We start from the raw sequence: 27,822 nt of genomic DNA on the forward strand, positions 1-27,822 counted from the left end.
CTATATGCTTTGTGAATGTTGTGTAGAGATGCATGGAATGGCTAGCCTATTTATAGGCTCAGTCCACTGCTGGCTGTCATCATTGCGAGATTGTAACTGCCGAACGTTACGGGCGTTACAAATCGTTACGAGCTGCTCCTTGACGCATCGGGACACGCGCGCGTCTAGGTTCGTAATGACGTGGACTTTATCACGTGTCAGCCACGTAGGCTCTTACCGCGTCATACTGACGATGTGTCATCCTACTTGGCTTGCTGGCGTGGAAACGTTGGTGGTCAAAAAAGAAAAAGAACTACACCAACCAGCCTTGGGGTCGAGCCCAAGCACCAAGCCCCACGACCATGCCCAAAGACCAATTGCCAAGATCCAAGTCCACGGACACAGGCTCGAGGCTCGCGGCAGGGCGGGTGGCGGCGGCGCGCGCGTGTGGGCTCTACAGCCCATCTTAGTCCACTAGACGTATTACATGTAATAATCCCACTTATTAAATACTTATTTAATAAGCTTCTAACTTTCAATGTGGGGTACTTAATTAATCACATGGCTTCTCTCATAGCTCATTTAATTAACTAGTAATTATTTTGCAACTTTAATCCATTATTTCTCACTCACCGGGAATCTGTTTTGAGAAAATGAATATACCACGGTCATCTACTCCGAACGTAGATCGACGCTATATTATTTAATTTCACAAAATTAAATGTCTCGTTGGAAGTATTCTTAGTCAAAGTCCTTTGATCGCAACGATTCCAACAGAATTTTTGTTCATGATTTTTCATACTCCCTCCATCCCTAATAATTCGTCACCATTTGACCCGGCACGGGTTTTAAGAAATGTAATAGAAAGTGAGTTGAAAAAATTGGTGGCATGTGACCCTACTTTTATATATTAGTTTTATAATAAATTGTGATTGTGAATGAGTTAGTGGAATGTAGAGTCTACTACCAAAAATGGTAAAAATGAAAGGTGATAAATTTTTAGGGACGGACGAAAAAAATAGGTGATAAATTTTCAAGGATGTAGGGAGTATTTTGTTAGGTATAGTGCACTTGATGCATCTCCTTCCGTTCACATATATATCCACGATATACATGTGTGATTATATGTGATTTGGTGAAATTAATTGAGATCATATTCATTTAATATTATATTTTCACAAATACTTATGCATCGTGATTAGTTAGTGTGTGTACATTTGGATCACACATATCGCAAATTAATTATTTCAAATATAAAATAGTAGGTAGTATAAGATTTGAGAAAAAAAGTGATTGGCATAATATAAAATAAACTATAGAATTATTAGTTAATGGAATAATAATATACTGTACTAAAGTAATTGAAACGTAAATTTCTTGAAGCTAAATATTAAAAAAAAATGTAAAAATTTTATAGACATACTGTACTCTATGTTTTTGTGTGCGGAGTATATTTGATTTTTTGAGTGAACTACAAATTTTATGGACATTCCTATTTTCTCTTTTGTACTTTTTAATGAATTTTATTTGCACCAAATAGTACCTAGACTGATATAGTATAAGCTAAAATGACTTTTCTACTATTTGACGAGCGAAGATATTTTTGCTCTTTCTTTTATATTTTTTGTCTTGATGAGTATTTTTGTTCATTGACTGGATTAGCTAGTTAGAAATATTTAAAATGATCATTAGAATTTTGTGCTCCCTCCACTGCTGAAAAATATAAAATTTTGATTAGAAATGAGTTTTAATATACAATTGACAAAATAAGAGATATAGAGAAAAGGCATTGGAAGTAGTATTAGTGGAAATTAGGGTTTATATTATTAGTAGTGTAGTTAGATCTTCCAAATTAGAAATTTCATAGAAAGTTAGTGCATAGAAAGTTTAGGCAAGAATAGATCTCCTTAATAGTATATAAATTTATAGTGATATTTTACTAATATTTGTGTAAAGTATAAAATATACTTATTTTTTTATTTATACTAGCCCTATTCACGAAAAATAGTTTTCATTGTATACGGTACGATTTTAATGTAATATTAGTAAAGAGTAGAAATAGAAAGAAAAAAAGAGGTTGAAGCGTAGTTAAAAATAGGAAGCACCTCAGTAGAGAGATAAAACTTACTATAAAGATTGAGACAAAACTTACTATAAATAGATTAAGAGTAATTTTATGACCGATATAAATTGAAAAAAAATAAGATTATTTTGGTGGAAGATGACAATACTTTTTTTTCTTTATTTCTATTTATTAAATCTTACTCTAAATTATCTAACATAATTGTTTTATTTTTATAAAAATATTGTCACTAAAATTGAATTTGAAGACTTGTATTTTTCGAAATAAGAGTAATTAATAAGGAAGAGAAAAGTAATGAAAATCAAAACACAATGAAAATATTCATTGAATAACTTAGATATCGTGTGAAGCATTGAGAGAGGGGCTCATTTTGTCAAATGGGAAAGTTGATGGGAGGTAAATATAAATGATCTACTTTCTTCATTTGAATTCATTTCCCTCTTTATTTTGAATTTCAAATCGCAACAGCCATCTCTCTCTCTCTTTAATATTCTTCTCCACACAACAATTTCGAAATCAATTGAAGCTGAAGAGATTCATCGTTATACTAGTAAATAGTATGGCGTGGTTTTCTGGAGTCAAGAAGAAGGAAGGCGGTGAAAGAGTGGGTGTATTAGGGTTCCTGAGGCTAGTGGTAGCTGCAACAATGGGGTGTTTTTTCGGTTGTCTTCGAGTGAAAGAACCACACTCTCGTCACAAAACCACTCCTGTATGGATTGGATTTTCAATTATTGATTGTATTTTCAATAATATGGAACGAATTTTGTGTGAATGATTCGATTGCATTTTCGATTACAGGAGAAGGAACGCCTGGTGCATCGTGATAGGAACGCACTCTCATCGCTATTTCTTACCGATGGTATAATTTTTTTTCCTGTTCCTGTGCGTTTAACAATGATAATTAGTTTTTTTGGTAGAATTTCTTGATTGATTCTTCCTATTGATGTTAAATAGGTTTACAAGAATCAGAAGATGATTTGAATCGAAAGACAATATCTGAAGAAATTGATATCAAGGAGCTCAAGGACGAGGTCAGTGTGTGTTTAGATTATTGAAAAATGTAATTTCTCGATTGGGCATTTTGAACTGTGAGAATGTTGATATACTGCATTATTCTTTCATAATTGAGTTTATCATGATGAGGAAGCATGTATATAAATTAGTCTATGAATATAAAGGCCAGATCGATGAATGAAATGATGATGAGATGACTTTTCTCTTCATGTGTAATGGATGATGATTCTTTGATTTTTGAATCTATAGCTTCATAGTATGGTATAGCAATGCATGTAGAAGCTGATCATCTGTTAAACGGATCAGCTGATTTAAGCTTGACATCGATGGCATCTGTCTACATTGTATGTTACTTGTTTTAATTTATTCAGATCAGACTTTTGTGCTTTTGAGCTATTCTTTGTTTGGTCTTACTAATGTTATGTGTAGTGAAGTCAGAACTCAAACCGTGTTGCTATCATCTTTCCTTTGTTTGTGCATCTTATGTCCGTTTGAATATCTTTGAGCAATGGAATATGCGTGTCATTATGTGTTTTCGTTTAACATAAGATTTCTGGATCTGTGCCTAATTTGAGACCGCGTGATTTCATAGATTCAAATGTTTGAGAATCTGAGATAATGGCATTTCAGTTTGGTAATGAAGTATGCAAAATGTTTTTCGTACAAATGTGTAGCATCACGTTGGCTATTTACCATCACAAGAAAAAGATGAATGAAGTTATATGTGCACTAGTGGATGCTTGATTCATCTCACAATACCTTACATTATTTTAACGGTCCATTTAAATATTTATTCTGCAGGCCAAGTTCCTGAAAGCATGTGGAACTTTGCTTGAGACTCCTGTTGAAAATCGAAAAGTCTCTCGCAAATGGGTGGATACAGACACTCACAAAGAAGAATCCAGTCCTTTGATGACCTGTGTATCCACTGAGCAACTGAAACTCATGGATCCACTTGATGAATCTTTAACGTCTGCTAAAACTTGTGGAAAATGGGTAACTGGTGAAGGTTTTTTGGTAGGCACTCCGAGCAGGTATATCTCATGCATATTTATCTGAGTATATTGATCAGCTCCAGTTCTCAAAAATAATGTTGAGTTATACAATGAGTTGGCATGTTTTCAGCACATTAGTAGATATCAACATGATTACATGAATTTCATGATTCATATAATTTAATTGTTGAAAGATTTTTGAGCATTGTCTGTTTCTTTTCAAGCTTCTTTAAGTAGCTAGCTTGTTTTCGCTTTCATGGGTCCTAAATTCATATCTCGTGTTATATCTTATATTTTTGTATTTTAAAAGTGGTAGACAATTCTTAGCCAACTCCCTGTCTTGAATTCTCTGTTAGTGTCTTGACTGCCAGAGATAATACCAGAAGAGACTCTACCAGCTCCACTCAGAGCAGTGACAATCACGGTGCCATAACTCCAAACAACGAGACTGATGAAGCTCATCGCTCTGCAGTTTCACCTGAAGCCTTTGCTTCTACAGTACGGCGCACAAATAAGTCAGTGCACTTTGAGTGCCACTCTGATAGATCATCTAAAAATTCTGTTCAACGCATAAAGCAATCCGGATCATCTGGTGATTCTAGAGTATCAATGCCATCACCATATCCAACCCCACTGCACTTGACTGATGAGATGCAAACACCCGGCACTGTATTCCCTTCATACACGAACAATATGGCTGGTGGGACGACTAATATCCGATCTCAATACGTGTATTCAGTCTTGAATCCAATTCAGTATCAATCCCAGTGGAATGGGTTGAACGAAGAGAACTCAGATCCCAACCACCAGAGAGAATCACCAAAGCCTAATGATGAAGCAACCTTGATATCAACCCCGATGTCAGTCGCCTTGAAAGACGCTCCTTCGCTTAAAAGTGTCAAGAAGGAGGAGCTGAGCTTGTCCGAATGGATTAAATCACAACCAGCCAATCAAGAGGGAAGCAACGGGCATGCTGGTCAAAATGTTCATAACTGGAGAAGTCCGGGAGATCGACCTATTCTTGGGATGGTGGCAGCTCACTGGTATGATGAAGAAGCCACTCATGTCTCTCCTAAATGGTGGGGTGTAAATGGCATTCCCAATACAACTACAAAGTACAAAGAGGTCATTATCTTGAACCTTTTCAGTCTTGTTTGAATATATATATCCACATTGAGAATTGTGAATTCCATTCTCTTTGCAGGATCAGAAGGTTAGCTGGCATGCTACACCATTCGAAGAGAGGCTTGAAAAGGCATTATCCGAAGACAGCTTCATTTCTCAGAGGTATGTTATATTGCGGATGACATATTTGCTGGAAATCTACTTAATTCAAATCTTAGTATGCATATCAAGATCCCATGTTTTGCAGGAAACAAATCAGTGGTGGCCCGCCAGTCGAATTCGATGAATGTGAAGAATCTGATACCGCCTCATCAGAACCTCAATCTTCTTCATCCCATCCCAGTTCTGTTGTTACAGTCTGATTGAAAGACCATTTCTAAAGTATGCAAGTTCACACAGTTGATGCATCATTGTGCATGAAAGTTCCATCAATGTATATAATAATGAGCCTTTTACCGTAATGCTTCCCTTTCTTCCTTCCCAATTGAAGAAACTTATCAACTCTAACTTTATAATAATGGAAATGTTCATTTTCCTTTTTGAATAAAATTAGTATTTTGTAAATTGTGAACTTAATGGGACTGTATTTATGAAAAACTAAATTTAATGGTCATAGTAATTGAATGAAATTTTAAATAAAATACTATTATCCGGCTCATTTTAGCAGCGGAACATAGAATGCGCACCCGCTGATTTTAGCACCCAGCAGTCTAGTTTAACCGTTGTGCCTTCCTCGTTCAGATTTTGACTCGCGCCAGTCTCTCTTTCTCTCTCTCAGACACACACACACACGCATAGCTGATCCGCAATCTCCTCCCTATAGATACAGATTCTGCATCAAGAGCTCTGCTTCATCTTCAATGGTGGAGCTCATTTTTTTCTGTATACTTGTTCGTCGATATGTCTCAATCGAATTTCAAAACCTAAATCTCTCTATAATTTTCACTGAAACTGAGCTCAAGAGAGAAATTGAAATCAAAAGGGGAAAATGCTGCGGCGTTCTTCGCTTAGGGGCGGGAATTCGCGCCCGGAGAATCTCGGCCAAAATTTCCTTGCTATGATCGCAAGCCTCTGTTTCAGCGTCTTCGTAACCGGCGTCGTGATTTTCACTACAATCGCCGCGACCTACAATTCCGAGGAGCCGTTTCTCCGGCCTGTCTCAGAGATCTCGGATTTCCTCTCATCTGAAGCAAAATCGACTGATCGGACGGCGTTGATCGACACCAGAGACGTGGAATCCGTTGTGGAAGAGGCAGGGTTCACGGAATTCTCTGACAGCGGAAGCTGCCGCGTTGATGACCCGATCAATTGCCGTGATCTCGAGGTTTTCCATCTGTTGATGACGGCGGCTATTGACAAGTTCAAGGACGTGCATTTCAACCGGTTTGGGAAGCCGGTGGAAGGGGAGAATGGGAGCTCCTGCCACATGGCGTGGAGGTTTAGGCCGAAAGAGGGGAAGGCGACTGGGTATAATAAGGATTATCGGAGTTTTAGGGTTTTGAGGTTTGATAACTGCACACTGAGCGTGGTTGAAATTGGGGGTTATCATTCCGGCGGCAATGCCAGGAAGAGGAAAGGGAGGGGGAAAATCGAAAAGGTTCGATCGACAGCCGTTGGATTTGGGGTGAAGGAGGAATCATTCCGGCTGGGGAAGTACTTGGTTTATGTAGGTGGTGGTGAGAGGTGCAAGAGCATGTGGCATTATATGTGGAGCTTGGTTTGTATGTTAGGCGAGGCGGAGTTCTTGAACCGGACTCTGGTTTTCGACACGAGCATATGCTTGTCGAAGATGCACTCGTTGTCTGGGGTGGATGAGGAGGGGAAGGATTTCAGATTCTACTTTGATTTGGAGCATTTGAAGGATGCATCCTCTGTGGTTGATCAAGCTGAGTTCTGGCCGAATTGGGAGAAATGGAGCGGATTGAAGCTCCGTTTGGTGGAGGATTTCAGGGTCACGCCAATGAGGCTAGCTGAGGCGAAGGAGAGTTTGATCATGAGGAAGTTTGGGGCAGTTGAGCCTGATAATTTCTGGTTCCGGGTGTGTGAAGGGGAGGCGGATGGTGTGATGAAACGGCCGTGGCATAAGGTTTCTAAGGCGAGGCCGTTGCTAGATATGGCCTCTGTGATTGCATCGAGAATGGGGTGGGATTATGACAGTGTTCGCGTTGAGAGAAGGGAGAAGGTCAAGAACAAGGAGATGTGGCCTAATCTTGATCATGACACTCATCCAGAAGCAGTGATGGCAGCTTTGAGAGGGAGAGGGGTGGAGGATGGGAGGAGGGTCTACGTTGCTACGGATGAGGGTGAGGCAGCGTTCTTTGATACAATGAAGGGGAAGTACGAGGTTCACTCGCTTGAGGAACACAGAGATCTGTGGGGCAGTGATAGCGATTGGTACTATGAAACGACGAGTATGAACAACGGGAGCGCGGTGGAGTTTGATGGATTCATGAGGCAGATAGTAGATGGAGAAGTGTTCTTGAAGGGGAAGAAGAAGATTGAGACGTTTAATGATCTGACTAGAGATTGTAGGGATGGTGTCAACGCATGCTAGTTTGTTTAAACAAGAAAGTGGTATGTAATGTTAAGTAGTCACAGCTACAATTAGTTTAACTTGTTGGAAATCAAAGTGTTCATTTTTTTGGTGCATATTGTCAATCACATTAGCTTCTGGGAGAAGGAAATATGGAGACGCTTCATATTTTTAATGCAAAATTGACACTTTATAATTTACTAATACTTCTATTTTTTCAGATCATTTTGATGTATTGAATATGTTTAAATTTAAACATATTCTTGGAAAATGACTTTTTGGAAATGATATGATCAGATAGCAAGTCCAATTCTTGGAAAATGACTTTTTGATATAATATCTTTTATGTCATAATATTCTTATTCATTTATATATGATACATTCTATTTTGAATTAAGATAAACTAAACTATAAAAAATAGATTTAATTGAATATTCTTATTTAAAGAATTAAATTACGAAAATCAAATTAATATATTGACTTTCTCTTCTGATTTTTTTTGTGATTTTCCATATGTGTTCGAGATAATGAGAATTAAAAATTCAAATATATGGATTTTTAAAATTTAATTACTACAGTACAAGTTTAGATTAGATTCTAAGATAATCGCAATTTATTGTGATTAGATTCTAAGATAATCACAATTTATTTTCTGATTCTAAAATCACAAATTATTTTTATTAGATTATAAGATGGTCCAAACTAGATTTTAATATACAATCAAAATAAAATATAATACTATAAAATAGTCTACATTATGTATCTTACAGAAATTATAACGTTCAACAATATTATTTTCTTGTTAAATAGACTGCAATTAATTTTTAACTAATCACTATAAGAGAGACATGTTATTGTTAGTTAAAAGATAAATGCACCAAAATCAGCACTTGAATTTCATCATCGAAAACATTCACAAAACTCATGAACTAGTAAGAAGCAAATGGCAAGCTTTCTCTCCTAACAACAGACTAATTCAAAGATGGCAAAACCAGATTGAAGTTGTGCTGAGCTTCCTCAAACTCAACCTAGCATGTGTTCAAACCATCCTTGCAATCTCTAGTCAGATCGTAAAACGTCTCAACCTTCGTCTTCCCCCTCGAAAACACATCATAGTTCACAAGCTCTCTCATGTAACCATCAAACTCGACACCAACGATGTCATCGTTGAGCTTCCTCACTTCATAGTCCCAGTCACTCCCTTCATCCCACAGATCTCTGTAATCCTCAAGAAACCGAACCTCGTACCTCTGGTTCAACACATCAAACAATCTCGCCTCATCCTCATCCGTAGCAACGAAGACCCTCCTCCCATCCTCCACACCTCTCCCTCTCAAAGCAGCCAACACAGCCTGTGGAGAAGTGTCATTCTCAAGATTAGGCCACATTTCCTTGTTCTTGGCCTTCTCCCCTCTCTCAACATGAACACTATCATAATCCCACTCCATTCTCGAGGCTATAGCCGTGGCCACATCCCACAAAGACCGCGAATTCCTAAACTTATGCCACGGCCGTTGGATCACCCTATCTGCCTCCCCTGCACACACTTTCCACCAATAGTCACCTCCCTTAAACTTCCTTATGATCAAGCTCTGATTCGCCTCAGCCAGCTTCATCGGTGTAACACGAGAGTCCTCCACAACATGGACCTCCAATCCGTTTCTTTTGCCCCACTCTGACCAGAACACCCCTTGATCAATCACAGAGGATGCATCCTTCAAATTCTCCAAATCAAAGTAGTATCTGAAATCTCTCACCATCTCCCCTTCAGCCACGCTAGGCCAATCGAAACGAATGTTATCCACCACCAGCGTCCGGTTCAAGAACTCCGCCTCGCCTAGGGCACACAAGAAGCTCCAAGAAAAGTGCAATGTGCTCTTGTACTTCACACCATCATCTCCATACACCAAATACTTGCCATCACTAAACGGCTCCTCGAATTCCAAATCACCATTCACCGTCTCTCCAATCTCAATCGCCTTCTCGAATTTCCCCTTCCTCGCATTGCCACCGGAATGAAAACCCCCAATTCCAGCCACGCGCAGTTTACAATCCTCAGATCTCAAAACCCTAAAACTCCGATAATCCTTGTAAAATCCAACCAAATTCGCCTCCTTGTGCTTAAACCGCCACGCCATGTGGCAGGAGCTGCCGTTATCCCCTTCCACCGGCTTCCCGAACTGGTAGAAATCGACGTCCCGGAGGTTTTCAAAGGCCGCGCTCATCAACAATTCGAAAACCTCGTCGTCGCGACAATTGATCGGATCATCCACGCTGCAATTACCTGCCTCAATCGCCGGCTGATCGGTCGAATTGAGCTCCGGCGCGAGGAAATCAGTGTGCTCTGTGGTGGAGTACAATTCGGAATCGAAGGAGGTGGTGAGAATTACGACAACGGTTAGCCATAGAGTGAAAAGGAGGCTGGCGATCATGGCCAACGCATTTCGGCCGAGATTTCTAGGGCTCCTAACCCAAGGATTGTGCATCATTTTGTTGCTTTGCAGTTAGCTCTTTTTCTTGGGCTCAGTTTCAGTGAATACATGTGAAGAAGAAGGAGACCTATACGTACATAGAGTCTGTATGTATATATATATATGGATGAGAGAGTCTGTTTGGCGCCGAGTGAAAATCAAGAGACGGTTAAATGAGTTAACTCTCTTTATTAATTTAATAAATGAGTCTGTTTTACTATTTTTTTGCTTAATTTTGAAAATCCATTTGTATTATCTTAGAATCTAATCAAAATACATTGTGATTAAATTTAGAATCTAATCAAAATGAATTGAGATTATCTGAAAATGTTTATTACTATATTTGCTTTTTTTAAAATCTATATAAATGATTGTTGAATTCTCATTATCTGGAACACATATGGAAAATTACAAAATTCAGTAAAAAGAAAAAAGAAAGGGTCAATATATAAATTTGATTTCTATAATTTGATTTTATAAATAGGGATATTCAATAAACTTCAATTTTTGTATTATGATTCGTCTCTAAACAGAATACCATATCACAGACATATTAGTTAAAAAATAAAATGTAAACACTATGGAATTATTTTCATGAAATCTAATTTGATATATTGAAAATATCAACTTATTGTGATTTTAAACTTATATTAATAGTAAGTTTTAATTAACTAATTAAGTAATAATAAATACGTTTTTTTATTGAATTTTTTTTAATAACCAAAATATTACTAATAATAATAGTAATATTAAGATGGTGAATTTAAGATTTTCTTATTTTCATAATTTTAATTAATTTCTTTATATGATTAAAAATTAAATAAACATTAAAATTTAGAAATCAAGAAAATTGATTATTTTCCGAGATAGAGTATTTTAGCAATAAACATACCCTTAATAATAAAAATGTTTATAGAGTATCTTTAAGATAAAAGTTAAGAGTACAATATTATACTCCCTCCTCCCACAATAGATGACATAGTTGGGTAATAACACTATATTTTAAGAGATATTGTTTTGTGTGTTAAGTGAAGAGAGAAAATATTATATTTGTATTAACATGAGATATAATTTTTTTTCAAAAAAGAAAATGTGACATTTTTTATAGGACAAACTTAAAAGGAAATTATGACATTTATTATGGGGTGAGGGAAGTACTTTCTCCGTCCCAAAAAAATAGTGACTCGGGGACAATGTAAGTTTTAATGTTAAATTGATAAAGTATGAGAGAGAGAAAAAGAAAAAAGTGATCGTAATATAATTTGTGGAGAGTGAGGTTTACCTCGTAAGAGATGATTACTTGTTAAATAAAGTATGAAAGAGATAGAAAGAAAAAAATGATGGTAATATAATTAGTGAAGAATGAAGTTTAGCACGTAAGAGATAGATAAATAGTTGTTAAAACAGAAAAAATGATGGTAATATAAGTGTATATAGTGTTCATGTAAAAATATAAGAAAGCTTTGTCAAATCTTTATATACATAACTATTTTGGGATTATTCAGTTTCGATCAAATCCAAATTTTAATAAAGGAATAAATGGAAGTTATGTTATCTGTTAATAAGTCAAATTAGTTAAATAGTTCAATCAGTATTCCATCAATAAAAAAAATAATCTCAGTTTATGCATATTATTTTGAAATTATCTGATTCAGGTTCGATCAAATCCAAAACCAAATATAGGAAGCAATTGAATGAAAGTTATGTAATCAGTTGGTAAGTCAAATTATTTAAAATTCAGTTAATACTTAATTTTTTATATCTCATTTTTACATTTTGATACAAACACTAAAATTAGTTCTACTTAAATTTACAGAAACTTTGTCATCATTATTTTCATTTATATCTCATAACTTCACTCATATTTACTCTATTTCCTTCCCCTTTATCAATTATATATTAATATTTTTATAAATAAAACTACATTTTGGTTTTCTCTATATCTAATTGGGCAAATAAAAATATCAAATAAACTATTTTCGTTTATCCGTTCTTTAATTTCTACTACTACTACGGTTGGTTAGTTAAAATGCGCACCCGGCTCATTCTAGCACCAACAAACTGGTTAACCGTTGATTTGGACTGCCGCCATTTTCTGTACAGAGCTGATCCCTATAAAACAAGCCGAGCTTTGCTTCTTCTTCAGCAGTCGATACATCGGTGGATTGGAAGCTTCATGCTTTGTTCATACCGCTAATTAACACAATGTTGCGCCGTCTTTGCGCTTTCACAATTTACGCCACAAATGCAATGCTTTATCCATGGCCGCAACTCTCCGTTTCAGTGTCTTCGTAGCTCTGGTAGTGATTCTCAGCATAATCGCTGCAATCTACAATTCCGACGACATCCTTCTCCCTCCTTCCTCCAAATTCACGAATTTCCCCTCATCCAATCAGACGGCGCTAGCCGGAATTGGGCGTTGTGGCATGGATGAGGCGATCGACTGTGGCGATCCCGAGGTTTTCCAATTGCTGATGAGTGCGGCATTTGAGAGGTTCAAGGATGTGGATTTCTACCGGTTTGGGAAGCCTGTGGAAGGGGATAATTGCAGTTGTTGCCACATGGCGTGGCGGTTTAGGCGCAGGGAGGGCGGATTTGATGAGGATAATCGGAATTTTAGGGTTTTGAGATTTGGTGACGGCAAATTGGGCATGGTTGGGATTGGGGATTTTCATTCCGGTGGCAATGTGGAGAAGGGGATGGTGGAGAGGGCTGAAATCGGAGTGATTGTGGATGGTGATCGGCTGATGGAGGAGCCGTTTAGTCGAGGGAAGTATTTGATGTATGCAGGGGGTGGTGATAGATGCCATGACATGGGGTACTATTCGTGGAAGTTCGTTTGTGCGTTAGGCGAGGCAGAGTTCTTGAACCGGACTCTGGTTGTGGATATGAACGTGTGTTTGTCGAAGATCTACACTTCGTCTGGCATGGACGAGGAGAGGGATTTCCGGTTCTATTATGATTTTGAGATGTTGAAGGTTATGTCTTCTGTGGTTGATCAGGCTGTGTTCTGGACTGACTGGAATGAGTGGAGCGAGAGGGATGGTTTGAAGGTCCGTGTCGTGGAGGGTTCTAAGGCTACACCGGGGAAGCTGGCTGAATGGAATGAGAGTCTGATCGTGAGGAGGTTCGGAGAGGCTGATGATTTCTGGTGGCGAGTGTGTGAAGGGGAGTCTGGTGGAGTGATCCAACAGCCGTGGCATAAGCTTATGTCGTCTAGGCAGCTGTGGAGCGTGGCTTCTGCTATTACATCGAGAATGGCTTGGGAATATGATGGTGTTCGTGTTGAGAGAAGGGGGAAGGCGAAGATTAAGGAGGCGTGGCCTAATCTTGATAATGATACTTCTCCAGAAGCTGTGATGGCAGCTTTGAGAGGGAAGGGTGTGGAAGATGGGAGGAGGGTTTATGTTGCTTTAGACGAGGGGAATGCATCGTTTTTCGATGTGTTGAAGGAGAAGTATGAGGTTCAGTCTCTTGATGATCATAGAGATCTGTGGGATGGTGACAGTGATTGGTACCATGATATGAGAAAGATGAACAATGGCAGCGACGTCGAGTTTGATGGTTACATGGGGGAACGCGTTGATGATGGCGTGTTCAAGATGGGGAAGACGCGGATTGAGACGTTCAATGATCTGACTGAAGACTGCAGGTATGGTGTGAATAGATGCTAGTTTGATGCATGAAACAAGCAGAAAGAAAGAGTGAAAGAAGGTGGATCAATTCATGTTTATGGTTTACTGTAACATTTTTTGTAAGCATTATTCCCTAATAATAGCAAGTGAGAGAGGCTTTGTGGTGTAAAGATTCAGTACAAAAGGCATAGTTAACTTAACACCATTGAAAACAAAAAACTTGCAGCTTGATGATGCTGCTAGAACAAGAAGTGATGACTTCAAACAACACCCGTTTACGATATATACAACGCGAATACTAGCTAGCTATGCTGACCCGTCACTTCAAGAGGACGCAAACCGTGGCAGCTAAAGATACATAAACCTGTTTACACTAAGCTGTACACCCTTAGATTTCCTCACATGGGACAAGTATCTTCTTCCTCCTCGGCTTCTTGAGGCATCATGGAATTACGACAGAGGGGGCACGTGGTGTTCCAGTAGTTCAGCCACTTCTCCAAGCACACGTTGTGGAAAACATGGCTGCAGGTGAGGTGGTTAACCTCTGCATTTGGTTCGAACTCAGACAGGCAGATGGAGCACTCCTGCCCCGGGTTGTCGTGCATAGAGAGCGAGTCGAACCTCATTGCAGGCATCTGGCTTCTGAACTCCTCCATGTATGATTCTGAGAGACCTTTACGACATTCACCAGAGTCCGATGTGTCTGCAGAGAGCTCCTCCCACGAAGCAATCCTAATGCCAACAATGTGCAGTATGGAGCGAACGAGCTCCTTCAAGATCGATATGGATATCACCGTGTTTGCCAGAATCACGCACAGGACTCCAGCATCAGCCGGAGTTGGATACGACGAAATAGCCATTTTGTAGGATCAAACCTAATGTAAACCAAAAAACACTTCATAGATCAGATAAATTCTACTGCTTCAAATAGCACTAAAGCAAGAACACAACACCATTCTTGGCCCTCTCTTTCATGATGATATCAACTAATATAAACCATACATCGATTAAATCTTAGTTATGCATAAAGATTATCCAATTAATGAGGCTTGGTTCAACAAACGAAACAATCTAGCTCATAAAATTAATTGGTAATTTAAACAAATAAACAAAGGCAAAGTAAATCAAACAGTTGAATAAATGGACAAAAAGAATGGATCTTTATCTATTGAAATTTCTTCAAACAATATGGAATCCGATGCGATAAAAAGTGAAATAGAACATATGCAAAGAAGATTTGCTCAGAATATCGAAATCCCAAACAAAAATAACAAGCAAACACTTCATTTTCAAGAACCCTAAAAGTAACATCTCAAATTGAAGCAACGAGATGATGATTCTTCTGATTTCAAACATTGATTAGAAGCACAAAAACTGGATTTTTGTAAAGGGAATCTCAAGATTGCATCACACACAAGCAGCAATCAAGAATAGAATAGATGATAAACAAATTAAATTAGATCTAGAAATCAAAACCCACCAAAGAAAAGAACCCTTTCTTCTGAGAGAGAGCAGCTATAGATTAGAGGCAGATTGAAGGGGAGGAGATTATATAGATTATTTCCTTTTTAAATACAAATTATCTGCTGACCTCAAGAAAATTTGGGTATTATTTTAGTGGATGAGGTCTCTGCAATAATAATTAGGATCAATTGAAGAAGTTTTAACTAACTGATTAGCTCTCATAGCCAACTACCCCTGAAAAGTTATTGCCTCTTAATTCTAATAAATTCCTTTTACTCTAAATAAAAAGAAAACTAAATCTAATGAAAATAAGAAATTGCAAAGTAAAAAAGGAACAAATCATCAAGAATATTTTGGTCAATGTAGTGAATTGGTTACTTCAGCATATATAATTTGTTACTTATTCTGTTGTTTCAAACATCACCACCGACACATTTTTAAACATGTTGTGACAAATACAAATTCAATCAATACCCACCCATGATGTAAAAATCATGTCTTTAAAAATGTTAGTTGAACCTCTAAATTTAGTAGCCCTAACTAACCCATGAATTGCTACTTATTGAATGTTCTTTTGTCCCTTTTTATCATCATCAGTCTACTTCATTTTTCCATTTTCACATTCTCTAATAATATTATTTCAAATTTGCATTAAAACTAGTATCGTCTGTTAATAGTGGACGAAAAGAGTAGACGGGGAGAAAAATACAAAGCCGTCTTCGTAGAGAGTAAAACCGCTAAATTCGTCGTTTTCGAAGTAGCACGTGAAGATCATGTGGGAAATGCATGGGGCATGATTGACTGGCCATCAAATCCAACCAAGGGACACAAGATGAGATCTCATCGGACAAGATATCAACAAACACATCACATAAATCTTGTTTTCTACAGATAGAAAATCACATTCTTGCTAAGAAAGTGTGAATGGGAGACTTATGCTCTATACATGTTCCCCACACCAATCAAACAAGACTAAATCAGATTATATATATATATGTGTGTAACTAACATAACAGTATTAACAAATTTAGCAAGGCTGCTGCTGCCTCCGCCAATGGGAGTATCTTTTCCGATGATGGTCGGAGTTATCTCAACGTGGCTTGGTAAAGCTCGTTGCAAGATCATTTGTCATGACAAAGGGCGGATTCGTGCATTTTTTTTAATGATGTCGTGCAGTAGCTAAGTTGATCTCGCGGAAGGTTTATTATACTCAGCAGCTTCTGCTTTTGCACAACGGGTCGTAGTCATATGCATCACCGGCCTTGATGAAGCGCCCCTTCACGCGCCTCCTTACATCGGCTCTGGCCTTGCGGGTTTCATACCTTACTTTCTTCTCGAATCTGTCAAATCATACAAAATTTAAAGAGGAACGAAAGGATAATAAGACCAAATCATACCAAACTGTTACCAAGAAAAGGAAGAGCTGATCCTTACTTTCGTGTCTTCTTCTTCTCCTTGTAACGCATGACAGCATCGCTCCTGCTGGAAGAGGGGGGCATCGCGCTTTCAGGACCCGGAAGGCCCCATGGTGGATCTCCCATGTTTAACATTGGCGATGCACCACAGTCTTGATAGTCGACACCACTACTCTCTCCGGTGAGGCGGGAGAATGAGAAACCAGAGTGTGCTTGCCTCATGAAACATATGTTGGGTTCAGTCTTACAGCTAACAACCGAATCTGCAGATGCCGCATTGCTGCATGCTGGTTGCATCTTAATTCCTCCAACAGCCGATCCCTAGTAAGTATCAAAATCGAAACTATGCCCTTTAAACTCCTCTGAAATTGTCAAAGAAATTGCAGAGTCCATTGCATACCACAAGAAGAACAATATAGAAGCCAAAGAAATTGCAGATTTTATCCGGTGTTGTTCCGTGCGTTAAGTGGAGAGAGAATAAAGTACGAGACATAATAAAGTAAATAGAGCGGTGTTTCCATTTATAGAAACGTGTCACTTTGAATGGGACATCCAAAAAGGAAATAAGTACCAACAAGAGTTTTACCTCAGTAGGATGAGCAGCCTGACAATCAGAAAAGGACATGTCGTGTGGCCCAAACAATCCATCGATGTCTTCATTGTCAAAAAGTCGGTCAGGATTGTCCAGGGCAGCACCAAAAAGTTCATCATAGTTCTCAATGCCTAAGTCAATTTCATCCACATTGAAGTTATCATAGAACTCAGTGTCCTTGCATTCAGCAATCCCTTCTTCACGAGGTACATAAACCTGCACAACGCGGTTAATGAAATGGAGTAAAATAAAAGGAAAAGGAATAGAACCAAAAGATAGTTGAAATGTAAAAGTATCATCTCCAATTCTAGTTTCAACCTGAAGCTAAGTTCAAAAGTTATCTTGGTTGAACTAATTTCGAGCAGAGATGCTTTACCACACTAGTCCTACGGTTGGGGACCTCAACTGCATTTCAGTTTTAGTATTTCGAGTTGCCTGTGATTAACAATTCTTAGTAAGACATTGCATTGTCTCTATATTTGCTTCTCCAGGTAAGGTAAGTGTTATCATCTATATGCGTTTTCATCTTCTTCAAATGAAATTAAGTAATGAACTCGATATGGAGCTATCGCTTCAAGACAAGAAGAACAAGACAATGGCTATGACAGGGGTCATCTCCTGCAGATTAGCTGTAGGAATTATCGGACACTGCAGATTAGACGTAGGAATAAATAGAGTCTTGTTTATTGTAAGAGTCATTATCCTTAGTTTGTTTGTTATCTTCTTTTGTTAAGAGTCCTATATCACTTCCAATTACAATGACAATTGATGAAAATTCTGAGACTGCTAAAGGATTCTGAGAATAGCTACCTTGCGCATGGCCGAGTGAGTAGATCCAGCCAATAGGCCTGCATTTTGCATCGACGCTGACAACTCCATCCAATCTGCTTCTTTATCCATGTCCACATTACTAAGGTTGCTGGTTTCCGAAGGCAACGTAACAACACCTTTACTACCATCATTATCTTGGCAATCCCTTAGCTTGTTATCAGTAATGCTCATCGAATCCATCCCCTGTTTGCAGGCGGAACCCTCAGCTGAAGGATCGTCTAACAGGAACGACCAAATATGAGATAGCTCTGCGGACGAGGGGCATCCAGAGTAACAATTAACGCTCTGCTTTTTATGCGTGCTCGAGCTGGAATGCCCCGCCCAATCGCAGTTGTGGCAAAGAGATACCCTCTCCTCCATACATCTAACCGAAGCTGGCTGAGAATTGCATCTTTCACAAACAAGTGTTCTCGAGTGTCGTTTCGAGAGGGCATTCGCAGAATGGACGTTGCGGTCACAGGACAGACATAAACTAGCTGCATCGGACCGACAATACACAATCGATCTTTGCTCCCCACAGAAATCACAACGATATCCCATACTCACACAAAATCAACTTCTTAATCAATCTTGCTTTACAAACACACTTTATTCTCTGCAACAAAAGACAGCCGGAAACAAACAAGATCAAGTATCAGCAACAACATTGAATCAGTCAGTCGATGTTGGTTTGGATCTGAACACAAAATGCTATATGAAAAAGAAAAAAAAATGAGAAACAAGCAATATTAATTCGAAAACAAGACCGATAAACTTCTTCTACGACACGAAAATTCAAAACCCCCAATTTTTTACTGAGACGTATCACTTGCAATACGTCACCATAAAACTTGGAGAGGAAAAAACTCCCCAACTCTCCAATCTGCTGGGAAACAAGTTTCGGACAAAACCCCCAAAAAAATTTTAAAAAAAATCAGAAATTATTCACTTAATTCAACAAAATAGTTTCCTAAATTCAACCAAATTGGAACTGGAAAAGATGAGTAGGAGGTGAAATTAGAGAGATTTGGCTAATTGCTCCAAATAAAAACAAAAAAGCGTATTTTGCAGGAAATCTTACCTAACTCGGCGATAAAGGAAGACAGCAGCAGATTACTATATGTGGAAAAATAAGAAGAAAGTGGCAGATCTCAGTTGAGCTGGAGTGGTCAGCTAGTTAAAACCCTAACCAACAGAAAAGGATGGAGCTTTTGGGAATGGAATATTCTCTCTGCGAGCAGGAGATGAGATTGGTGAGCAGCTGAATTTTTTTTGCGTTCTGACAAAAGTTGCCATTTTTTAAGTAAATAGTGAAATAAAAAGTGTAGCAGAGAGAGAACATGTAGATGGGTCCGAGGTGGAGAGTGGGACCCAATTCTGTCAAAAACATAAAGGTAGGCAATTATTAGATTAGATTATTTTTTGGAGTAAAGTTCAAAATTGGTTATACGTCCATTTTATCGTTTTTGTCCTAAATTTATCTTTTGAATTTTTTGGTTTTGTACATTTCAAATCGGATCATAATTAGTCCCCCGTCAACAATTCCGTTAATATTTAACGATATTATTCCCAATTTTGATCAATTTAAATAATTTTTAATTATTTAATCATCAAAATTATTTTTTAAAAGCTCACAACTGTGAAACTGATGCTTGCCTTGGCTGCAATCAATGGCTGGTCTCTTACTCATTTAGATGTCAATAATGCCTTTCTCTATGGAGATTTAGAAGAGGACATCTATATGACTTTACCACCTGGACTTGAGGTAGATAGGCTGACTGTTGAAGGGGCCACTCCTGAATCAACCATAGTTTGCAAACTGAGAAAATCTCTGTATGGTTTGAAGCAGGCTTCGAGGCAATGGTACCTAAAACTATCATAAGTTCTCAAAGGTTTTGGATTGCACCAGTCAGCTTCTGATCACTCCTTCTTCTACAAATCTGATGATGCTGCTGGATTCTTTGGAATAGTTGTTTATGTGGATGATATCTTAGTTGCCACCACAGATCCAGAGATGACAAATGAGTTCAAGAAATTTCTGACTCAACACTTTAAATTCAAAGATCTTGGTATCCCCAAGTATTTTCTTGGACTCGAGATAGCAAGAAATAAGAAAGGAATTCAAATATCACAGAGAAAGTATGCTATGGATTTGCTAAAAGACACAGGTTTTATGGGCAGCAAGCCATCAGCAACTCCTATGGATCCTCTAAAGAAATTGCAGTTAAACTCAGGAACTCCTATGGAAGATGCTTCTAAATATAGAAGATTAATTGGAAGGCTTCTCTATCTCTGCATTACAAGACCGGACATCACTTTTGCTGTTCATAAATTGAGCCAATATGTCTCAAATCCGTGTGTTGAACATTGGCAAGCAGCAGAGAAAGTCTTGAGATATTTGAAAGGAAGCCCAGCTCATGGTTTGTTCTATTCAAGCAGCTGTAAACCGACTCTAAGCATATTTTCTGACGCAGATTGGGCTGCTTGTCCCGATACAAGAAAGTCCATGACCGGGTACTGTCTTCTTCTTGGAAACTCCATGATATCTTGGAAAGCTAAGAAGCAAAGTACTATATCCAGATCTTCTGCAGAGGCAGAATATAGAGCCATGGCTCAAGCCGCTTGTGAAGTAACATGGGCTGTGGCTATACTTGGTGATTTTGGAGTAAAAATTGAAAAGGCGGTTCCTCTATATTGTGATAATCAATCAGCTATTCACATATGTTCTAATCCGGTTTTTCATGAGAGAACAAAACATATAGAAATTGATTGTCATACAGTGAGAGAGAAGTATTTGAAGGGTGAGATCAAGCCATTACACATACGCAACAATCTGCAATTGGCAGATGTATTCACTAAGCCGCTAGGCGAAGCTGCTTTCAAATCCATTCTGAGCAAGATGAACTTCAACACAATATATGGTCCATCTTGACGGGGCATATTGAAGATAATTCGCGAGTGCATGCATGAGAGCATCACGAGTGCATGCATGAACTTTAGTATGATGAGCTGGAGCTGAGCTGGATCCTAATCACTTACACGTCATCTACATGTGGACGCTAAGTGTGAAATGGAAGAGAGTTAGTTGAGAAGTTAGTTAGTAGATATTTTGTGTTAGCTCATATAAATAAGGCTTAACTTTGCATGAGAGCATCACGAGTGCATGCATGAACTTTAGTATGATGAGCTGGAGCTGAGCTGGATCCTAATCACTTACATGTCATCTACATGTGGACGCTAAGTGTGAAATGGAAGAGAGTTAGTTGAGAAGTTAGTTAGTAGATATTTTGTGTTAGCTCATATAAATAAGGCTTAACTTTGTAATCGGTTTTTGTATCTGGTATTCCTCTATTTTGAGTGAATAAGATTCTTCTCCTTTAATGGAGTTTCTATTATGAGTTTCTATAATTCAACAGGCGGAAACCAAGAAATACATCAGTGCCGAGGAGCTCGCCACCCACAACACGCCCGGGCGACCTCTGGATCTCAATCCAGGGCAAAATCTACGACGTCTCCGATTGGATCAAATCCCACCCCGGCGGAGACCTCGCCCTCCTCAACCTCGCCGGCCGCGACGCCACCGACGCATTCGTCGCCTACCACCTCGGCCACGCCTGGTCCCACCTCGGCCCCTTCCACAACCACCTCCAAACTACGTCGTTTCCGAAGTCTCCAAAGACAACCGCAAACTCGTCAACGAATTCACCAAATTAGGGCTCTTCGACAAGAAAGGCCACAACGTGCTATTCTCCCTCACCGCCATCGCAATGCTCTTCTCCCTCACCGCCATCGCAATGCTCTTCTCCCTCTGCCTCTACGTCGTCGTTTTCTGCCACGGCGCATTCCTCCACGCCCTCTGAGGCGGCGCCATGGGGTTTCTGTGGATCCAGAGCGGCTGGCTCGGCCACGACTCCGGCCATTACCAAATCATGCTTACAAGGAACTCCAATCGATTTATCCAAGTCCTCTCCGGCAACTGCCTCGCCGGAATCAGCATCGCGTGGTGGAAGCGCAACCACAACGCGCACCACATTGCCTGCAACAGCCTCGACCACGATCCGGATCTTCAACACATGCCCTTCTTCGCCGTTTCCCCCAAAATTTTCAATTCATTCAATTACGTCACTATACTACAAGGATGAGCTTAGCTCGATTGAATCTCTTCGCTCAATCCTTCTTCTTACTCTCATCCAACAAGGATGTCCCAAATCGGGTGCAGGAAATTCTAGGGTTACGCCATTGATGGAAGTAGAGGAAGAAGATGAAAGTGACAATAGGAATAAATAATTTATGATTTTATTTAAAAAAATAATTTTGATTATTAAATAATTAAAATTTGTTTAAGTTGGTCAAAATTGTTATTAATATCGCTGACCATTAAATATTAACGGAATTGTTAACGGATGACCAATTATGATCCGATTTTAAATGTACAAGACCAAAAAATTCAAAAAATAAAATTTAGGACCAAAATGATAGAATGGACATATGTTCAAGACTAATTTTGGCATTTGCTCTTATTTTTGCATTCATTATATTTTGAATGCAATTATTTTGATTATTACTATATCCACGTAAATTTAGTATGTCAATATTTTATGTTAAGAACAAAACGATGAATATTTCAAGTGAGATGAGAACCAATTTGATTGAAATTGCTTGTATTACATGAAAAAATTAAAAGAATACTACTAAATTTGATTATTTGGTTTTAAAAAATCATAGAAAAATGAAAAGGTGTTAAGAATTGTATACTATAGAAAATTTTACTAGTATTAAATAGAAAAAACTCATTTTTTGTAAAACTAATAAAAATTGCTCCTCGCAGAGTTTCAGATGCGTAAGATCCATTTTCACTCACGGCGCCGGATGCCGCCCAATTGCTCGCCGTGAAAGTTGTAAAACCGCCGCCGATTTCAAACTCTAACGTCTCCTTTCCTTCCCGCAACAAACCGAGATGCAGAAAACAGCGCAGTCGTGGTTCGCTGGCGGCCCAAGCAGCAATCTCGACAAAACGTCGTCGTCGCTACTCGCTGATTGGAACGCCTATGCCTCCGCTTCCGAGCCCGCCGCCGCCGATTCACAATTCGATCTCGAGGCCGCTGTGCGATCCGCCAACGACAGAGTCACCTCCACTTTCAACGTGTAAGTGTGAATCCCCAAACCTAGAAAATGTTCATGCTCATCGATTTTGATCATGTGTGATGAGGCTTTTTTTAGGAATTCGATGTTTCCTTGTCTAACGGTTCTCAAACTCAAAAAACAGATAAATTTGATGCCTCGTTCGATCAAAACCCGTAAATTGATGTTCTGCTAAAGCATAATTTCGAAGAATTTGATGCCTTTCATCAAATTGAACCCTAATGTTTGTGGGAAGGTTGTTTAATCTGCATAAGTTGTATATCAAAGATAGTATTTGTTCCTTAGCTGTCCAAATATGTTCAATCTCAAATTTCTACTTTTTCAGTTTTGAATCCTATAATTCACATTTGTAGGGCAGTTTTAGATCTACAGTTCCATGGGTTAGGGCCTCTTTAGTTTTAAAGCTTTAAATCCTAGAGTTCAAGCTGTGATATTTATCTCTAGGCAAGTGATTATTGTGAGCATGTGATTTACACCCTAAAACTCTACCTTTGTTCCCTATCTTGAACAGGGTTACAAAGGGAGTGAGGGACTTACCTGGGAGCTTCAACTCGGCTACTAGCAGCGTGCCTTCGGGGAAGTCTCTAGTCTATTTCGGGTTCTTCCTCGCAGCTGGATTCTTCTTCATCTTCATTGCCTTCACCATATTCCTTCCTGTGATGGTGCTGAAGCCTCAGAAATTTGCAATCTGCTTCACCATTGGGTGCGCCTTCATCGTTGGCTCCTTCTTCGCCCTAAGAGGCCCAAAGAATCAGCTTAGCCACATGGTGTCAAAAGAGGTATTTTTGGAACTGCATTTGGCACTGTGGTTGCTGTGTTCAGGTGATTAACTGATGTGCTGTGTTGTTCCCACAGAGACTGCCTTTCACACTAGGATTTTTTGGTAGCATGGCTGGTACGATTTATGTATCCATGGTGCTCCACAGCTACATCCTCTCCGTTTTCTTCTCGGTGTTACAGGTGCTGCATCATTATTTGTATGTTTGAATCATGGTTGAAGAAGATGATACTGATTTGAATAGCATTTTGTGTTGTTAGGTGCTGGCTCTCTTGTACTATGTTGTTTCATACTTCCCCGGAGGTTCAGCCGGAATGAGATTTCTTTCCTCAGCACTCACCTCCTCTGTTCTCCGATGCTTCGGAAGATGATTCCCCTATCCTCAGAAATGCCATTAGCGGCTTTGAGGTTTCGATTTTGCAGTGGCTACACCTTCATCCTCAATATGCACGAGAGCTTGCTGAATCGAAGCTCCCTCGCTCGATTGAGACACTTGCTGTTGTTATGCTACCATGTAAATTTGATGCTTAGAAAGCTTTGGCTACTTTTCAGGTATGCTTGAATAGTTGAATGCAAGTGTTTTTTGCTTAGGAATTAACCAGGTAGATTTATTGAAATTCTGTTGCATACAAAACTATACTAGTAGAAATGGAAATACAATTGGTCACACCATGTCATCTTGGGCTCCATTTCTGTCTCTTCTCCCCCCTCGAATAAACAAACGTATTCTTGAGGAGCCGTTGGGGTGCTTGGCCTGAATGCCCGTCTGAATTGCCTCGACATATAACACCTTCACTAGATTCCTGAAGCGTCGTCTGAAAGTGGGCAGTCGCGACATGGAACCCACGATACCTTGCAGCCTGTTACAATGCACCATGCTCTTAATCAAGTTGCTCCCAACACTTGAATATGTGTTTAACTCACCTCCGAATCACAGCCTGCAGTTGTGCTCTTCTCACTTTGTCTGTAGACGGGAATCCGGTGTTGTCCCAGTCCTCCGGCCTATCGTTATTGCAGGCTAAAACAAGCTTTCTCAGGCAGCTCTCCTCGTCCTCCTGCAACTGCAAACCCTTTATCTGCTCCTTCATGGTGAAGAGCGGCCCGATAAACCACTCGAATACTTTGTCTCTTGGCAAGTTGAATCTCGTTAATTCCATTTCCTCTGCTGCATAAACATCACCAAATTTCAACCATGTAAAGTAAATGACATCTCATCAAAATCCATATCGAAAAATGAACACTCACATATGATCAAACCAGCGGAATCTAACTTTGCTGAGGTGAGTAGACACTGTAAGATGCACCAAGAAGGAAGCTCGATGCCGAGCTTCTTACAGTCCCCTTTCACCATACAGTCTTGAATATCTTTAATGCTTATCAGCCCTTCTCCGAGGAGAAGTTTCCCGTTCACCTCACACGACTTAAAGAGCCAATCCCATACCTGCACTGGTGTGTACCGTTGAATAGCTTGTTTGAGCGTTCTCGATCCTTCCGAAACCAGCTTAGAAGACCGTGAACGAGAGCCTTCTCTTTCGTCTTGGCTGTCGAGGGACCTCCCTTTCTCCAGTCCGGTTGAAGGCTTCATCCTTCGACGGTACTGAGGCCTGGCTGTCAAAAATGTCTAACTAGTCAAAATCACAGCTCGTGTTGGAAGTCGTTCCTCAAAACACTACGATATATACCTGGGAAAGCATGAACCCTCAGACAAAGAAAGTAAGTCATTCGCGTATTCATCAAACAACGAAATCACTGCCACAATGTAAGCAAGACCCATCTGAAGCGACTCTTCCTAGACAGACAATCATACCATTAAGCCTTAATAAGTACTCCCTCCGTCCCTCTGTAGTAGAGGCGTTTCTTTTTGGCACGGGATTTAAGAAAATGTGTTAAAAGTGAGTTAAATGAATAGAGAACAAAGTAGGAAAGGGAAAAGGTAGAGACATGAAGAGAGAATAAAGTAAGAGAGAAGAAAAGTTTGTGCTTTTTGCCAAAATAGGAAATGACTCGGCTACCGTGGGACAACCAAAAAAGGAATACGACTCAGCTACAGAGGGACGGAGGGAGTAATACAGAGGGAATAAACACATTTCAAAGCTTAAAATACCTGGTGAACGACGACTCCAGCATAAAGACCGAGGAAAAAACTTGAGAACAAAGCAGCAACGAAGGCACCTAAGACAGCCAATGGCCATAGAAGGATTGCTAGACCGGCAAAGGGTACGCATACTGTTTCAAGAAAAGGTCCTTCCCTGCCAACGAGATCCTCTAATAGCCTCTTCCATCCCCTAAACAACATATATGGGCTCTTCCAAAGAGCTACCGCAGTGATCAGAGGAACATCTACCAGAACGGCAATACTCGAAACTAACAAACACCCAGGAACCCTCCATAACCTGTAAACCATATATGTAAGCATCATTTCTACTGCAAAAATCCATACGATTTGACAACACTGAATGACAGACTCACTCTATGTCTATAGGTTTCTCGTCCTCGTTCACATCCTTGCTCAGTTCATCCATGTAGGAGAAGTAAGAGTGGAAGCAGAAATCTGTAAAATCCCTAACAACTGTACAGCTACTCTCAATTGTTGAAAAGCAGCCATCCTGAATAAAATTAACTGCGGTTTACAACAAAATGACTAGAGATACATAGTAGATTAGCTTGAATTATTTTTATCTATTTATCTACTTTAGAACGCAATGTAAACGCTCCCTTATCCGAAATTTGGTTCCCTTCAAACATGGAAACACTACAGATCAGACATAAATAAAGCTTTATATGTGAAACTTCAAGAAAACAGAGAGACTCACACTGAAGCAGTGGTAGGCTTTATCCGTGACATTCGCTCCAACAGCCTCGAATGTTGCAATCAACGGGGCGAAAAAGCCGTACCCCACCCCACCAACAATGCTCCCAACAATGGCCATGACAGGCCATAGGATCAAGGGGAGAGGCAATGAAACCAACACTAGACTCTTCAAAACCCATCCAACTCTTTTGCTTCTGTTTATGAAACAAATCCACCATTATCCGATGCAGAAATCGGAAGACGAAATTGTATCAAATAACAACTACTACTCCTACAAGCTTACTTTGCAACACAGTAGTATGTCCAGAGAAAATGTGCAAGCCAAAGACCTATTACAACTGCCGAGTTTCCAACTGCTGTGATGGTTACAGCAATTGGACATATAATCAACCCTACAAATTGGGGCAATTAAGTAATCGAAACCCTAATTTCAACATTATTAGAAGATTAAAAATTGGGGAAGAGGCCATACCTTTGAGAAAGCCAAGAATGAAGAGAGAGAAGAAGAAGGGCAGGAAGGAGATGAAGCTCCAACACTTGGCCACAAACCCAATTGGCACCTCCATTGACAGAACTCACCTCTCTCTTCCCAAAACCAACGCTTTCAAGAAATCAACTAAAGCTTCAAAACTCAACAGAATTAAAAAGGCTTGATTTTTTTGGTAAGCAAACCCAGCTGTGAGATGAATCAACAACTTTTCCTAAAGCAGATTAAACAGCAGATTTTGAAAGTGGTAAACTTTCGAGAAAGAAAAGCGCTGAGTGGCGCAGTGGGAAGATGGCATCGCGACACGTGTACAGGCTAGAAGTGGGATTCCCGCGAAAGCAGGTAGGTGACGTGTCATTTGGCGGGAACCACTGCCGTTTTCTTTTTTGCTACAACGACAACCACCTGAATTAGGACCGATAATTTTATTTGAAATCTATTTTTAAATCATTTAAAATTTTGATAGGGCCATTTTGTACTATAATTA

At 39.3% G+C, this 27,822-nt stretch overlaps 8 protein-coding genes across 9 annotated transcripts; 4 read left to right on the forward strand and 4 right to left on the reverse strand.

Annotated features, from left to right (window-relative positions):
- The first annotated feature begins 2,521 nt into the window (after positions 1–2,521).
- LOC121787087 (protein JASON-like) lies at positions 2,522–5,659 on the forward strand. Of its 2 annotated transcripts, none has more exons than XM_042185707.1 (7): positions 2,522–2,771; positions 2,861–2,921; positions 3,017–3,093; positions 3,878–4,110; positions 4,428–5,196; positions 5,276–5,358; positions 5,444–5,659. In XM_042185707.1, the coding sequence occupies exons 1-7, from the start codon at positions 2,622–2,624 to the stop codon at positions 5,556–5,558; spliced, it is 1,488 nt and encodes a 495-aa protein (XP_042041641.1). In that variant the 5' UTR covers positions 2,522–2,621; the 3' UTR covers positions 5,559–5,659. The 2 variants fall into 2 exon arrangements, with proteins under 2 accessions (XP_042041641.1, XP_042041642.1); XM_042185708.1 differs by having other exon boundaries at positions 4,443–5,196.
- Positions 5,660–5,828: 169 nt separating this feature from the next.
- On the forward strand, positions 5,829–7,847 carry LOC121787086. Its single transcript, XM_042185706.1, has one exon. It carries the CDS (start codon positions 6,185–6,187, stop codon positions 7,748–7,750), a length of 1,566 nt encoding a protein of 521 aa, XP_042041640.1. The 5' UTR covers positions 5,829–6,184; the 3' UTR covers positions 7,751–7,847.
- Positions 7,848–8,757: 910 nt separating this feature from the next.
- On the reverse strand, positions 8,758–10,218 carry LOC121786630. The gene has a single exon (XM_042185265.1). The coding sequence runs from the start codon at positions 10,216–10,218 to the stop codon at positions 8,758–8,760; it is 1,461 nt and encodes a 486-aa protein (XP_042041199.1).
- Positions 10,219–12,461: 2,243 nt separating this feature from the next.
- On the forward strand, positions 12,462–13,874 carry LOC121786631. Its single transcript, XM_042185266.1, has one exon. The coding sequence runs from the start codon at positions 12,462–12,464 to the stop codon at positions 13,872–13,874; it is 1,413 nt and encodes a 470-aa protein (XP_042041200.1).
- A 133-nt stretch (positions 13,875–14,007) lies between these two features.
- LOC121787016 (probable E3 ubiquitin-protein ligase XERICO) lies at positions 14,008–15,506 on the reverse strand. Its single transcript, XM_042185616.1, has 2 exons — positions 15,316–15,506; positions 14,008–14,710 (listed from the first exon to the last, which is right to left on the reverse strand). The coding sequence occupies exon 2, from the start codon at positions 14,693–14,695 to the stop codon at positions 14,234–14,236; it is 462 nt and encodes a 153-aa protein (XP_042041550.1). The 5' UTR covers positions 14,696–14,710; positions 15,316–15,506; the 3' UTR covers positions 14,008–14,233.
- Positions 15,507–16,139: 633 nt separating this feature from the next.
- On the reverse strand, positions 16,140–19,415 carry LOC121786112 (zinc finger protein CONSTANS-LIKE 10-like). Its single transcript, XM_042184647.1, has 5 exons — positions 19,198–19,415; positions 18,117–18,732; positions 17,301–17,522; positions 16,734–17,035; positions 16,140–16,639 (listed from the first exon to the last, which is right to left on the reverse strand). Exons 2-5 carry the CDS (start codon positions 18,675–18,677, stop codon positions 16,510–16,512), a joined length of 1,215 nt encoding a protein of 404 aa, XP_042040581.1. The 5' UTR covers positions 18,678–18,732; positions 19,198–19,415; the 3' UTR covers positions 16,140–16,509.
- A 3,493-nt stretch (positions 19,416–22,908) lies between these two features.
- Positions 22,909–24,703, forward strand: LOC121787600 (protein transport protein SFT2-like). Its single transcript, XM_042186376.1, has 4 exons — positions 22,909–23,261; positions 23,770–24,037; positions 24,114–24,218; positions 24,297–24,703. Exons 1-4 carry the CDS (start codon positions 23,074–23,076, stop codon positions 24,405–24,407), a joined length of 672 nt encoding a protein of 223 aa, XP_042042310.1. The 5' UTR covers positions 22,909–23,073; the 3' UTR covers positions 24,408–24,703.
- LOC121787599 (uncharacterized membrane protein At3g27390-like) lies at positions 24,616–27,607 on the reverse strand. The gene is made up of 9 exons (XM_042186375.1): positions 27,321–27,607; positions 27,132–27,240; positions 26,850–27,042; positions 26,506–26,642; positions 26,141–26,429; positions 25,719–25,825; positions 25,282–25,640; positions 24,961–25,201; positions 24,616–24,896 (listed from the first exon to the last, which is right to left on the reverse strand). Exons 1-9 carry the CDS (start codon positions 27,412–27,414, stop codon positions 24,701–24,703), a joined length of 1,725 nt encoding a protein of 574 aa, XP_042042309.1. The 5' UTR covers positions 27,415–27,607; the 3' UTR covers positions 24,616–24,700.
- Positions 27,608–27,822: the final 215 nt, after the last annotated feature.

This window comes from Salvia splendens, chromosome 22 (assembly GCF_004379255.2).
Source record: "Salvia splendens isolate huo1 chromosome 22, SspV2, whole genome shotgun sequence".
Lineage (NCBI taxonomy): Eukaryota > Viridiplantae > Streptophyta > Magnoliopsida > Lamiales > Lamiaceae > Salvia > Salvia splendens.